The 15,030-nt window shown below is 46.2% G+C and overlaps 6 protein-coding genes across 6 annotated transcripts; 4 read left to right on the plus strand and 2 right to left on the minus strand.

The window, feature by feature from the left end:
• Positions 1-609: 609 nt before the first annotated feature.
• FSST1_012577 (uncharacterized protein) lies at positions 610-2,537 on the plus strand (the record flags this gene model as incomplete). The annotated part of the gene is made up of 4 exons (XM_083235814.1): positions 610-1,023; positions 1,070-1,163; positions 1,217-1,814; positions 1,868-2,537. 4 exons carry the CDS (start codon positions 610-612, stop codon positions 2,535-2,537), a joined length of 1,776 nt encoding a protein of 591 aa, XP_083082273.1.
• A 335-nt stretch (positions 2,538-2,872) lies between these two features.
• Positions 2,873-7,160, minus strand: FSST1_012578 (uncharacterized protein; the record flags this gene model as incomplete). The annotated part of the gene is made up of 9 exons (XM_083235816.1): positions 2,873-3,087; positions 3,141-3,225; positions 3,281-3,391; positions 3,447-3,857; positions 3,908-4,230; positions 4,285-4,663; positions 4,781-4,954; positions 5,028-5,042; positions 5,097-7,160. 9 exons carry the CDS (start codon positions 7,158-7,160, stop codon positions 2,873-2,875), a joined length of 3,777 nt encoding a protein of 1,258 aa, XP_083082274.1.
• Positions 7,161-8,438: 1,278 nt separating this feature from the next.
• Positions 8,439-9,512, plus strand: FSST1_012579 (2EXR domain-containing protein; the record flags this gene model as incomplete). The annotated part of the gene is made up of 1 exon (XM_083235817.1): positions 8,439-9,512. One exon carries the CDS (start codon positions 8,439-8,441, stop codon positions 9,510-9,512), a length of 1,074 nt encoding a protein of 357 aa, XP_083082275.1.
• Positions 9,513-9,902: 390 nt separating this feature from the next.
• On the plus strand, positions 9,903-11,522 carry FSST1_012580 (uncharacterized protein; the record flags this gene model as incomplete). Its single annotated transcript, XM_083235818.1, has 1 exon — positions 9,903-11,522. The coding sequence occupies one exon, from the start codon at positions 9,903-9,905 to the stop codon at positions 11,520-11,522; it is 1,620 nt and encodes a 539-aa protein (XP_083082276.1).
• Positions 11,523-12,198: 676 nt separating this feature from the next.
• On the plus strand, positions 12,199-12,991 carry FSST1_012581 (uncharacterized protein; the record flags this gene model as incomplete). Its single annotated transcript, XM_083235819.1, has 2 exons — positions 12,199-12,561; positions 12,611-12,991. The coding sequence occupies 2 exons, from the start codon at positions 12,199-12,201 to the stop codon at positions 12,989-12,991; spliced, it is 744 nt and encodes a 247-aa protein (XP_083082277.1).
• Positions 12,992-13,078: 87 nt separating this feature from the next.
• On the minus strand, positions 13,079-14,422 carry FSST1_012582 (2EXR domain-containing protein; the record flags this gene model as incomplete). Its single annotated transcript, XM_083235820.1, has 1 exon — positions 13,079-14,422. One exon carries the CDS (start codon positions 14,420-14,422, stop codon positions 13,079-13,081), a length of 1,344 nt encoding a protein of 447 aa, XP_083082278.1.
• Between the last annotated feature and the right edge of the window lie 608 nt (positions 14,423-15,030).

A 15,030-nucleotide genomic window follows, 5' to 3' on the forward strand; every position in this document is an offset into this window, starting at 1 on the left:
TCAGACGAACGGTAAACAAATCCCGAACCTTTGGGTCTGAAACAAACTAAGCTACTCAACGCTGTCAGCCCTGTCTATGGATACTTGTCTAAGTATCAAACCGTCAGATAAGTTGACGGTATACGTAGTCTTGACAGAGCTACATACGTATTTATGCGGATTCCAATCTCCTCCATTGAATGAAGATCTCAATTTATTCCGGAGTTGGCGATCAACTAAATCCACTGTAGCGGAGCTATGAAGTCACCCAAACACGCTAATTCTCGTATTGATGATTGGGTTCTCCATTTTCGACCAACATGTTTTTCCCTGATTCGCTAGCCAGGATTCCCCTGTCCTAGTCTCTTTTATGCGAAGCGACCGGCACTTGGTGTCTTTTGACTAGGGAATGGGACGAAAACAGAAGAATTCTTTCCTTCACCTTCAATTCATTTTGTTTCTACTCGTTGTCTGTCATTTCCTTCGTACGAACCCCCCTGGCGGTTGGAGGTTGTAACCTCCTGTCAAACACTCACTATCCACTCCTTCCACTCCTTTTTCTCGCATTTATCTCTGTTTTTCTCTTAGCTTGGAAGCGCCAAGTAAAACTACGCTTCCTTCATTTTGACAATGCTAGATCAAAGCGGTTTCGGGGCTCCGTCGCCATGGCCATTGAAGGATGAGTTCTTAGGCGGCAAAGCCGATAGTGGCGTAGGCGACAGGAAGTCATGGCATCGGCTTGAGGATATGGCAACGCCCTTTGCGGCGCAGTACGCGAGACTCAGCCAGCCTTGGCTCCCCGGATTCTGGACGCGATTCCCGTATCGCGGTCTTGGCATGTGGTTGCTGTCTCTCATTGGAACCGTGGCCGCTGTTCTGATACTGAAGTACAGTGATGGAGTGCCTGTTGCGGATTGGGATGAGCATATACAACCAACCGTTTGGCTAGCGTTGACGTCGGCGTTGTCAGGTGCATTTCTTGCCTGTGCTTTTACAGAGGGTGCGGCTATCTCATATTGGAGGACTGCTGGCAAGCCAGTCACAGTAGGTACTCACGCTGTCATTAACGAGCATTGCTAACTAGCTCTAGTTACAACAACTGCAAGCTGTATATGGCTCGTCGACAGGCATAATCCAAGCTGCTATTAATCTGTTTACCTGGAAGTCAAAGACTTTGGGTATAGGTAAGATGGGTACCCATCCTAGTCCTAATCCATTGGTACTCACACGGCTATAGCATCCATCTTGATGACATTGTCTGTCATGCGAGGTCCACTCATGCAGCGAGCCTCTGCAACAGCAAATTTTTACGAGACACAGAAAGGCGCAATGAACTTTCACATTGCCCGAGAACTACCCATGGACTACGCCTGTATCATGACAGGTCGCACTCACTCCGCATCACTACTCACAAAGAACTTCAGTGACATCGCCCACAGCTACAGTCGTCAAGATGACATGGTAGCTTTCGACACATCCTGCACCAACTGCACAACAACAATCGAAGGATTCGGTTTCCAGGTGAATTGTAGCGAATCAACGCGAGACTACAACATATCCCTCGGATCAGGAACAGACTTGAAGAATGCTATGAACGGAGCGAGTTTCTTCCAGGTCAACATTTCCGAATACACCGACTACTCCGTTTACCAAATGAAGGATGGAGCCTTTCTACAACTGGCGACACTTTACAAAGACGACAGCAATTGCTACGGCAAGACGAAAATCCAAACTTGTGATCTCCATGCTGGCATCACCAAGTTCCCTGTGAAGATAGAAGGAGACAAGGTTGGACTTTTGGGTAAATGGAAGGATGACAAGTTCATCGAGCGCAAGTATGTCACCTCTACCATATATCATTGATGACTGATGGCTAACAAGATACCAGATATATGATGCCTGCAGCAATGGTCGCAAGTGGCTCGGGTAATATTCTTGGTGGCTTCAGCACAATTGGTAGCGCTCTTTATAGCTCCACAGCTTTCATGAGATTCACTGGCGCGACAGGTTACGACGTGAGTTCGACAGGCTTACCAGCAACTCAATACCTCACTATGGCCGGTAATGTTCCCGGCTGCAACGACACGTGGGCAAACCCAATGGACGATATCATCGAGCTCACCCGCAACATCGGCTTCCGCGCCAGTCTACAGTACGCCAGGTTCAACACGACCGACAAACAAAAAGTCCAATACGACAGCGGTACGACGACGCTAGTCTACACAACAGACTACAATAAGATGTGGATAGCAGTCCTAGTCTCGCTCATCGGGATTTTCTCTGTTCTGCCCACATTCTGGGGATGGTGGGAATTGGGAAGAGATGTCAGTCTGAACCCGCTTGAGATTGCGAATGCTTTTGGAACTGTTGGACAGGAGTCGCATATTATGAGAAACGTGGATCCGAACCAAAACGTTGGAGGGATTGTGAACCAGGTTAATGATGTTGGACCTGTGAGATATGGTGCTTGGGAGATGACTGATGGTGTAACGAGACTTGGATTTGCAGGAGCTGGCTTGGTTAGGAATCCGACCAAGGGAGAGCGATTTAATTATTAGCGTCAAGAATGTAAAGATAATTATATTTTAATGATAATTGCAGATTAGTATTGTTTCAAGACCAACAGAGGCACATAAGGTACATTGCTTTCGTTAGTAGTAATCTCCAACATTAAGTCGTATCATTTCTACGTAGTTCGCATCCCAGTCATCAGGGTACCAGAAAAGTTAGCCGCCGGAAGCACAAGAGACGAAATTAGCAGGTCACTTTATACTCCTTAGGCAATACTCCTTAGACTACTTATTTTTATACCCTAAGACTTAGAAGGCTAACTTTTCTGCTACCCACTAGCCAGTCTGCCTCAGTAGTAGCTTAGCATTCTACCAAAGTCTATCTACCCTTCGTGGTTGGCCTCTGTGTCTCGACTCCCTGTCTCCCATCGCCGGCCTCTCTTGATTAAACGTCCTATGTATGTCTTTTCAGAGTTTTCCTTCGAAACTGGATCCGACCGCAGGTGGACAGAGTTCTGATCTGACGTGGATGAATTGTTTTTCCCGGAGTAGTACACGTAGAGTGCCGCCAATCCAAGTAATGGCAGAGGAGCAGTGACTTGAAATAAAAGTCAGTCTCGAGTGTCTGCGACGAAATAATCCAGGACTTACAAATGACGATTAGAGCCCACGGCGGGGCTTGAAGGAAGTCATCCACATTCAAAGCAAACAAGGAAGTGAAGAACGAGAGGGGAACCTGGGAGGGTATCAGTCCAATAGTCGTCGCATTATGGCCCAGAGAAATAACGTACAAAGACAACAGTAAAAAGCGTGAAAACAAACAGTATTCTTCCTTGTTGTGCGGATTCTTCGGCCTGCAGATTTGCAATCTGACTGTCCTGGAGCGCGAGTGTTGTTTGAAGCTGTGAGAGTAGGGTCAGTGTTTATAATTCTGGAACTGGCCTAGAGTTAACTTACAGCTTCTTGAGCTTGAGCAGCAGCTTGATCGAGTTCCAGTATGTCACTCAATACATATTGAGCGTTGATATCAGGTCCCAAATTGTTACCAGTGTGGCAGTCGTGATAGGTCTGTCCAGTCTTATCGCGGGCAAGTTTAGCTTGGACTTTCTGTTGAGACTTTGCGATAGTCTTCAGGATGTTCAGTTCGTCCCTGATGTCTTTGATCTCGAACAAACACCTGGCTGCCTTTTTCGTGTCCCTGTTTAAGCGCTTGAGTTGCTTTCTTGCTGACATCCTTTGTTCTTTGTCGCCTGGCCCCTGTTGAACAATATTGTGTAGCCAGGCGACAGACCCAGGGGCACTTTTCTGCCTTTCGTCACTTGATTCTCTATCACAGAAGTCACGGAACAATTCCGATTCAACTCGTCCCTATTGATGAAATTAGCAAACACCGTGGAACCAAACTAGACGTGTCGCACAATTTCGTTAATGGCGTCAGAAAAGATCTGACGAATGGATCGTTCTCGCTCTCCGGCAACGTTTTGTTGTTGTTGTTGTTTCTGATCCTGTCGCTGAGATTTGTTCTCCCCCTTGTCCTCGGGCTTCAGGTCCTTTGGATCGTACTTTCTTTCATAAATACTAATGCAATACTCGGCTATCAAGTCTCTCAACTCAGCGGGAGATCTTGGTCCACGGCGGTTACTCCCTTCCTTTTCCTTTTTGCCGAGATGTTCCAAGATATCCTTAACGAACCTTGTTTCTACATCGCTTGAGGCACAAGAACTTGCAGTGATAAGCCATTCTTTTCAGATGATCGTCAGCAAAGTAAAATCCGGAGTGTTGGTACCCGACATACCTTCTCCAATTGTCCAAGCCCACAACTGGTTCACTCTCAGCAGTGTCCAAACCTTTTCTCCTTTCTCTCCCGACTTGTATAACTCCTTTGTCACAACTTGCGTTTCATTGCGTGCTACTCGCTGCTCTCTAGATTTACCACTCATTCTAAAGTGGTAGTAGTACTCGTCGAGTGTGGGAGAAGAATGAATGGGTTGTGTTTCCTCCTCATACGCCTGGAGTAGCAATCGACGCTGATACCGCCTAAGCTCTGGGGTTTTGTGCATATCGGAGGCACTTGTAATGGCATCATCGCGTTCATAGTGCTGTTCGGGGTCACATGGCTTGACCAAGTTGTTTTCGTCTTCCTTGTGGTAGGATGAGAAAGACAAATAAGGCATCTATAGTTATACGTTAGACATCTGGGAACAAGCCAAAAAGGAGGAAACTCATGCATAAAGCGCGGAACAATTAGATCGCCTGGAAGAAGAATTGTCGGCTTTGAGTTCCTTACACACTTCGTCAGTGTGTTCGTCATTTCCGGGCTTGTTATCAACATATCGAGGTCGCATAAACCGCGATGAAGTCGTTTTGTCTGGTATCTGGACCCAGGTGGTGCGAAGAAAAGAAGCCAGCTCTTGAAATTCCTCATCAGAGTATTCTGATTTATCTGCTACCCTCTTCAGAATGTCCTTTCAAACAGCGGTTAACTTTTAGTCCATGTTGAAAATAATGGTAGAAATTGAGGGAAATAGGCAACACTACCTGCATCCATATCATCTACGATGGGTTAGTTTGGAGAAAGACATATTAGACAGGCTTGGAGTGACTTACATTAGTCGATGGAAGGTGTATCCACGTGAATTCGTCTCGTTCCTGACCCTCATTTGAATCATCAGATCCAGAGTCGGAAGAGTTGCTGGGGGTCGGCTCCCGCGCATTGTACTTGTTTATAATGTCTCCGACAGTGGCTAGTGACCCATTCCTATGTATAACATGATACAAATTTCGGTATTTGGTGTATATTCCAACCTCATCGTTTTCTTGACGTATCTGAATGATGGCTGCGTGAAACTCTGTCATACTTGCCTCCATGTCCTTATCAGGCGTTGAAAGCTCACGGCGTTCCCGTATTGATGCCTTTCCAGCACAGAACAGATCGATGATATCCTCCATGTCTTGGAAATAGTCATTATGATGGTCTTCGTCCTTGGTGTCGCTCTTTGTTACTTTGGGAACTTTCTTTTGTCCCGCATGAGACTCTGACTGACGGTTGTGGCGCTCTTCAGCCCTCTTATCCTCTTTCTCTAATCCCTCCGCCTGTTGTTTGCCTGCCTTCGTCCCTTGACCTTTGCCATTGGATCTCGTCACCATCTGCTGAATTCTGTATTTATCCATCCACTCTTTCAAATGTTTTCTAACATCTTGAGACTTAATAGAGTCATGTTCCTTGCTAGAATTGTGGCCGTGATGTTCTCTCTCTTTCTGTTCGTTTTTTTCTTTCTGGCTGATAGCTTTGACGTAACTCAAGAGGCACCCTGGCTGTTGATGATATATCGCCCATGTTCCCAAATCATCTGGTTGGAGTTTATTAGAAGTTTCCTTTCGATTTTCGTCTGCAAGCTGAACAACCAGATTGTTGGCCAGAGTATGCCTTTCTGGTTGCTGTGCGAGCCAGAATAGAAGGTCCTGTACCATTGTTGCTTCCCCTTCGCAGGAATCGAGGAGCGCCTGAGCAATTGGTTCCAAAATCTTTACTAAACCATCTTCATCGAACAAGACAGCGAATGCGTCTTTGTTTTCTCGATACTGTAGGAGCACTGTCTCTTTGGGTATTGAGCCGAGGATTCCTTCTAAAAAGTTCATGTGTTTATTCGACAAAGGCTTGGTAGATGAAGTAAAGAGCATGAGATGATACAGCGCAGTCTCGTTATGCTCATTGAGAATACTGAAATCAGGACCAAGATTGAGAAGATTATCGATGCACATTTGAAGCTCGTCAAAAGACTCTGGGTTTTCGGATAAGCAACGACAAAGAACCATGAGGGCTGTCATTCCCGTGCCATCCTGCTTATTGACAGTATTTCCGAAGTCTCCGGCATCGTCTTCGTCCATCTTACGTCTCAAATGATCGATAATGTTGTTAAAGATACCGTAATAGTTCTCTTTCGCTGCCGCAATTAATGGGGTCCAGCCATCACAGTCTTCAATGTCGAGTCTCGCATTAGCTTCCAAGAAAATGCTAACGAGGTTTTCGTATCCCCCGTAAGCAACCTTATTGACTGGTGTCCATCCTATGATTCTTTCCTTCGTATCGATGAATGAATGCATGGAGTCGCAGAGGCGTCGCACAGTTTCTGGTTTTAGTGCGGTTGTGTCGGCGGAAATCATGTGGAGAGGGTATCGGCCATTTTCGTTGACCTGTGGTATATAGTCAACAGCATTTAGGAGGACCTCCACTGTCATATCTTCCTGTGAATTGCATGCTACATGCAGTGGTTGGTCATCTTCATCATCTTGAGCGTTGACGTCTGCACCCTTGTCGATGAGTTGCTGTGCCATTCTACTGAACCCTCTATTGGCAGCAACATGAAGCACAGTTGTTTTGCAATCCTCTTGAGTTGTGTTAATCAGTTTCTTCAGAAATTGGCCATCGTCTTTGTTGGCGGAATTCAGTTCGACCAACTTCTCGTTCAGAGCCTCGAATCCAGTTCTATCATCGGCAGTGTTTTCGAGGAGCTCGAACAGATCCTTTACCGACTCAACAAACTTGGATTCACCTTGGTCTACATCTGGGTCTGGATCGTTCTGCAAAGACAACGATGGAACTAGATCCGCCGTTTTGCCATCACCACTAGCCGGATGGCCTGCGTCGAGTGGAGAGTCTGCCAGACTCATGGTTGATTCGGTAATCTGACAGTAGGGAAGAAAAAAACGTGTGAGAGATATCGGTATTTGATGGGTCAAAAAGCCTTGAAAGACGCTTTACGAGACCAAGCGGGGGGCAACGAGTTAGAAATACCGAAATGAAGGTTGTCGACGTTAGGCAGGTAAGACGACACATCCTCACCAACTTCTTCAAAGATTGCGACTTGCAGGCGCTGAAATGAGCCAAATCCAATGAATATCAGGTAGAAATGCTTTCTATTGGTAGCCTCGTTTCTAAAACCTCTACTTTCTACTGTCGGAAAACACAAACCCTAGTTGTGGCACCGGCATTGCAGGAGCTGAATGTCAGACATTTTCCTATTACGGTGAAATATTGCTTTTATGGCCCGCTTCATGTTACTATGCAGATATCGCAACCATCTGGTTCCGTCTTATTGGAGCAATTACAGTCAGAAAATATCCCGCTGATCCACGCCAAGATATATCCTTGCCAATACAACAAAGAGCACAACCAACAGGATTGACCAATTCCACAGCCTAATGGATAACCAAAGTACTTGCCACACTTCTGCATCCCGACAAAGCCATCAGGCTCCGGCTTGAGCGGCTATCGCATCCCAAAGCCTGTTTAGGTCAGTCTTGAGCCTACCCTGAGTTTATTGGACACAGACAGTGATCAGAGAATAATTAATCGAAGATTTAAGGTAAAGGACTGGCAGTCACGCATGTTCTTAGTGGGAAAGTAAGTCATTCAGAGAACCTTGATTTAACAATTTGAGGTTTTAATCCACATGGATTTTTTTTTCCAGATATTGGAGTTATTGAGAGGCTAATATTCAATTTGCAAGTAAAGTAGAGAAATAAATAAATGAGGGTAAAGGACTGAAGATAAGAGAGGATAAATATACATATACACATTATGTGGGTATATGATCTGATATCTTTCCCGCTCAACAGAGCTAAGCTGAGCCAAGCAGGGATATTTCACTGTGTGTCATCTAGATTCGGACTATATTTGGTGTTGTTCCCATTTTCGAATTCTAATACTGACTTCAGGCCTGTGTCTTGTAGCCAAGGTTCGCGAATGAAAGGTGTCATATTACTGAGTCAACATTAACTTTGAACAGAAAGCTACATGGTTGTAGAGAAAGGTTTATTTGTAGATATAAATAAGGTCAGACTAACTCAGTCTATACTTGGAATATTATGAAAACCATCAAACCCATCAACATGCATACCTTTTGCAGTTTGGCTTCAAGCAACATTTTGCAGTATTGCGCTATCAAGATGTCTTCACAGAATATCCCACCTTCAAACGATCAAGATTTCCAAATCTGTGACCCGCCGACCGAAACCAGGGCTTTCACCCTTTTCTCAAAGCTACCGTACGACATCCGCCACATGATATGGGAAAAAGCCATCGAATACAACCGAATCATTAAGATACAGCTGGCCCCAAGTCTCGATCCAAGTCAATGCGAAATCAACGTGCCATGGCCACAGGAGATGATTCGAGATTTGATGCCCTCACTTCTCGCTACTTGTTCCGATTCCCGACAGATAGCAACGACATTCTACCGCGTTTGTCTACCGTGTTATTATAAAAGGCCAGATGGTACCCGTCGCTTTGGCACATTGCATCTATGTCCTGAAATGGATATTATTCATGTCGATGTTGGTCCAACATCTGACGATCCATTGGATGACCTCGAACTCATCGCTCTTGACCATATCGCCGCCCTTTGCAATTTGGTTTATTCCAAGGACGCTCAACAAAAGGGTCTTCTTCACCTCGCCCTACCAGTTATTTGTGGATTCAAAGAGGCCGTTTGGAACGTCGACATACTCAAGGCAGCCCTGCCGCGGTTGTTGCGCATAATTTTCGTCAAACAGAATCAGATTCAATCGAACAACCCCCGTCCCAGCTTGCAGGACGAGTGTTTACCACAAGCCAGTCGCTCTATCCAAACATGCGGCAGTATAATAACACTCGATCGTCTACGTACAGCTTCCAGGTCCATTCGAAACGAGCTTGAAGAGGTCCACATAGGTTCCAATTATTTTCCAGGATATGGATCTTGGTATAACCATCTGGTGTGGATGGGCGTTGAGCCTGATAACCTTGACGTGAAGTGGCGTTTCCTTCTCCCTTTCACGACAAACACGACATTGAAAGTCACACATAGAGAGAGCGTGGTCAGCTGGCTCGGCCCGGACCGAGACAGTCAGAGAAAGACACCATTGCCTGCGGTCGGGTTCTGGATATTTCCATTGAGACCTGTGATGACGAAGCTTCGGTGGGAAGACTCCATTAATATGAGAGGTTACATGCGTGAGTTGTATGCAGTTCACTTGGGTTGAAGAATGACATGCAATGAAAGAAACATGGAAACTAGTACTGTTCAATCATTAAAGTGGGATATTTGGAGATTGAAGAAGAAAACGATGATGTATCTAGTAATAGCAAGAAATTCCGCGAACACTGTCAACCTTCGGGCGCCAATGACTGATGGAAAGGAAGTCCCCACGTTGTGAACACGAATTCCGCATCCCAGTCCGAGAAAGTACTCAATACTTGTTAATGGCGTCAACTGCGACGAGACATTAAGTCTAAGTGACTTTAATCCAGCTAGTCAGCTCTAAGCCGGAAGCACCCACTCTATGACGATCGACTCAAATGTAACCTCAACAAACTCGTGAAAGGTCGTATCACAATATAGCCGTTACAGACTCAAGTTGACCCCTCTTAGAATGCATCCCAACAACAATCCAAGCTCCGAAAGTGACACAGGATTTTGCTTCCTACCCATCACGACAATAAAGCCCAGCAATCGCCGTGACGAAGAGCTTCGCCTAGCAAGTGCCAGATCTCATTTAGCAAAAATATCACATCGACGCAAAAAGGGCACCGCCAAACAGAAAAATGAGGTCATTAGTATCTCTCACCAAATGGATTGCCGAGACCAACGCCGCCTTGCTCCATCACTATTCTGCGTTGTACCAGACAGAATCCTTGACCGACATACTACCATGCTATTGCACTATTGCACGCAGTCATTTTGGCCAGGCGTCGAGACCGGATCAGCGGCATTCCACATTCCTTTTTTCGCTCGCGACTACAATACTCTTATCTCTCAAGGACCAGGTCTTGTCCACGCCCTCCTATGGTCTGCCGCCGTAAGCCTGAGCTACAGAAGAAACGAAAAAGTCACGGACAAAGACAGTTTGATACATTACAATCAGGCCTTGAAATACATATCACAGGATATTGCAAGACCAATCGAAGACATATCGGAACGGACTATGTATGCCATTCTGAGCATCACCGGTCCAGAGGTATCACCGGATGACGGAGACAGCATTGTTGCAAGAGCGTTTGATCCACCGTTGGCGGAACTTTCCTGGCTACATGTTTATGGTAGGAGACTTCATATCGACGAACATGCGAGGGCATTGATACGAATCGTTGATCTCAAAGGCGGGATTCATAATCTCAAGTCTTCGGATTTTCAGGCTTCGTTCAACTATATGGATCTCACACGGGCTTCGCAGAAATTGATCCGGCCGCATCTTCCTGTTTCAAGACTCTATGGTCGAGTTAGAGAAACCCATGATAGAAGTAAGCTCGGTTACGGAGCTGACTTGACTTCCGGGTCATGTACAGAGGAAACGGAACATCTCAACAGGTTAGGTGAACTTGGATTGTCGGCGGATTTGTACGAAGTGATCTACGACATGAGAGCATGGGTCAAGGTCATCGAAGGTTATCACTTTGGACTTCTAACAAACACTGATTCTTCAATTCTCACTGCCCACCGAGACCTGATACAGCAACGATTACTTGCAACTCTTCCCAACGATGAAGATGATGATGTTGCTGATGTCACTTTTCTTGAAGGGGGCATCGATGCTGACATTGGGGAAGTGAAATGGGTCAACGAACTTATCCAAACAGCATTGCTGATATTCTCACTCGGCGTCACTTTCCCGATCCCATATGCCCCGCCTTATCGTCGGCTGTCAGAGCGACTCAAGGCTCAACTTGACCGACATGTCGAGGAAGCTCTTGAACACCAACTTTTTGATCTCTTGATTTGGCTGGGTATACTGGGTGTGCTCTGCTCAGAGCAAGTCGGCAGCGACCTCAGGGTCTGGTTCATCTCTTTCTTGAGCACCGTGGAAACAAAGCGCTCTGGTAATGGGATCACAAGGGCCTGGTCTATCGTGGTGAAAGAGTCTCTTGAGACCTTTCTATGGTCTGGAGCGTCTTGCGATGCCGCGGCAGAAGTTGCATGGATGGAAGTACAAGAAGGTTCGAGAGGTTGGGAAAGGACGGCTTGGTCGGAAATGCTGGGAACAATTTGTGGATAATTAGTTTATAAGAGAGCGAATGATCTTGACGGTGCGATGATATTAATATGAGATTAATAAAAGAAAAATTGATCGGACATCTGAGTTGACCGCAGACAATGAGCAAGATGGACGTCCATGCGTCTTTAATGTACTCACGTGCTCTAACACGTGATATCCTCCACGTCCAACCGATGGAGTTCCGTCAATCATTGGTTGAGATCAACTCAATTGCCAGCTCTGCTAGGATCTGGAGATAGCCATCGAGTGTCGACGTCACCACACTTCCAGCAGAGACAACGCTAGTCCGATCGTGACTTTGTAGGAGGACAAGTCCATGCACTAAACCTCATTAAGTATATACACTAAATCCTCGGGGAAGTGCCACTATCTCCAGCCACCCTGGTAAGTGGTTGGTGTCCAAAAAGGTACAAAAAATAAACAGCTCAAAGATACGAATTTGGTGACAGAAGCTGACTTGCTGAATTTGTCTCGTGCTCACAGATAAGTCCGTTCCTATTGCCGATTAATTAAGTGATCAGACTCCAGTCGCATAACTGACGCCTCCCATTAGATTCGGGACATCTCAGTATCATCCAGGGCGAGACTGTAGATATAAAGTCAATATTCCCCAACATTGTTCCATATTAGATTCAACCCGCATTAATTATCTACTCATTTATTAGATCACGATACCATGTCTCTCAAGGGAAAAGTCATCCTGGTCACAGGTAGTACCAAAGGCATTGGCAAAGCCGTCATCGAGCGTGTCGCTGCTGATGGTGCCAGTGTCGTTATCAATTACTCCAGCGACGGTGCTCCGGCAGATGAGATGGTAAAAAAGATCGGATCTGATAGAGCGCTGGCCATCAAAGCCGATGTGTCCAGTATCCCTGAGATTGAGAAGCTTGTTCAAGCTGTGGTGGACAAGTTTGGCAAGATTGACTGTGTCATGGCCAACGCTGCTTGTGCGCCCATGAACGACCTTGAAAGTACAACGGAAGAAGCTTTTGACAAGTCTTTTACGCTTAATGTCAAAGGGCCCTACTTCCTCGTCCAGGTAAATGGCGCCATCCGATTAAGAATGAAGCAAGACTAATTATTCGTAGAAAGCCGTCCCCCACATGCCACGAGATGGCCGCATTATTCTTGTCTCAACCGGTATCTTGCACAACTCGAATGTCTTACCTCGCTATCTGCTTTATGCAGCCACCAAAGGACCAATCGAGCAGATGACTCGAGTAATGGCCAAGGAACTCGGAGCCAAACACGGCATTACTGTCAATTGTATCGCTCCTGGTCCTACGGCGACGGAGATGTTCTTCCAGGGCAAGTCACAGGGAATGATCGATACGATCGCTGGGGTTAGTCCACTCAACAGGCTGGGAACGCCACAGGAGATTGCCGAGGTGGCTGCTTTTCTCGCGGGACCAGGAAGTTCATGGGTATCTGGTCAAATAATTGGGGCTAATGGAGGATCTTTTGTTTAGGTGGTGCAAATACATGTATAATTCTGAACTCCCAAAAATGAACCACCCCCTTTTCCCATATATATCGATTGAGAAACGAATATCGCCTCAAGCCAATCTACTCAAGCAAAGCTCGGGAGCCCATTTACTCATAATATCCTCAAGCTCCACACCTTCTAAAACATCCTTCGCCGTCTTCAAAACTCCTTCATCATCCACCAACGATCCGACGCACTCAATTGGGTACAGCCAGAATCCCATCGCTGGCTGAACCCACTCTCCATGCTCCAGTCCTTCGCTTAGAGCACGAACCTTGAAGTTCTTCCGTTGACTCTGCACCCAAGAGGTAGCCTGGTCTCGTGTGGCTATATTCCTACCCGTGGTCTCGTAACTCAGCATGAAGTGATAGTTGACTTTATGCTCGTAAACAGCTTCAAGAGATTCGAGGAGACGGAACCAGCTGAGGGCTATATATATGGGGTTCTTGAAGGAGAAGTAGGGGCGGGTATGATCATTGCCCGACCCTCGCGGGTCCACGGGCAAACTTTCGAAGCTTGGGACGCATGTGGAAATGGGACCGGTACAATCAGGTTCCCATCCTGTTCGTGGCTTAGGTGTTCTGGGTTCACCGTCGTTATCGTTCGTGGCACTAGCATTTGCGTTGGCAGCCAATTGCATAGAGTGAACATATGCAAGAGTGCGTACAGGGCGAGGAGCAGTTCTTGGTTTCTCCTGCATATGAGCAAAGGAAACATTCTGCAACCTCAAAAGTACACCTCTCAGGATATCCCTTTCATGGTCATCCATTTCCATGATTTTGTGGACGTTAGGCTGCCATGGGAGGGTAAGATTGACCAGGCCAACGTAGCGGGAATCGAGTTGCCAAAGACTAAAGGCAAAGTCGTAAAAGTATTCCGTGACACCGACTTGTATGTTATCGAACTCCGGCCGAAAGTAAAATGTCCCATCTTGTGTCTTGTTTCCCCATTTGTATGTACAAGGGACCTTGACACGGTAGAAGGACTCAGCGGCGCGACGCGATTCGGTGCAGACGTGAAAGAGCTTACTAATGGCATAACGCCCTTCCACAACGACACGGTAAGGCTTCTCGGGGGTAGCGGGCAGGTCGTCTTCTTCCTCGATTGTCTGGGCTTTCTTGCCCTTGGCCTTGGTGACCTTTCTGCGCTGATGCCTGTTGCGCGCTGAGATCTCCCGGTTTTCAAGGGAGACGCGCAAGATTCGTTGATTGGCGAGAGCTTCTTCCCAAATCTTGGATCGGACATCATACGGGAGTTCGCCGAATCGGAAAACCTGGCGCCCTTTGGCTTCGGGATTCATCAAGTCGGTATTGAACCGAGATGGGCCATCTTGAGTGACTTTTTCCTCGACCGGTTCGCTTTGGGATTGCTCGTAATGAACCTTGTTAGCACGATTCGACTTTTTGCGGACCATTTTGTTGATAAGAGAGCTCAACAGACTTGAAGATCCAGTTGTGGCTGCCTGGTGTGTAGTGATTTGATGAAAACAAGAAAGTTGCTTTGTCCCAGGTGCAGGAGACGTCGGCCTTGTACGAGATGAATAGAGTTTGAGTCTATTCAAAACCAAACTTATTTTCACTCATTGATGCAATGTACAATAGGTACTAGAGGAGTTGGTCTAAGCTTTGGGTTATAAAAGAAAGCATCCCAAGAATGTATAATCTAAGAGGCATAAACTCATCTACTGATTCTGTCTGCTGTTCGCCCTGAGTGTTCTGTTTCAGTTGTAAGAATTCTGGTAGGTAAGATGAGATGATAGAAGTCGTACTCATTCCGTAGAAGTTTATTTACTGAGAGGATTTTCGATCTTCTGCCAATGTTACTTTACAGTGAATCATCATCCCATTAAGAACCCAGGTGTTACTGAAAGATAAACACGATACCTAGCTATTAACACAACAGCGATCGAACTCCCCAGTGGGCATGTAGGCCTCAGTGTTAGAAAATGTTGGCTGACCAAGACACGAGGAGTAAAGTTAGTGGACGTATCTATTTATAAAATTGGCCTTTAAATTAACTTTC

The sequence above is a fragment of the Fusarium sambucinum genome, chromosome III (genome assembly GCF_050947815.1).
Source record: "Fusarium sambucinum isolate potato_lamoka chromosome III, whole genome shotgun sequence".
Taxonomy (NCBI): Eukaryota; Fungi; Ascomycota; class Sordariomycetes; order Hypocreales; family Nectriaceae; genus Fusarium; species Fusarium sambucinum.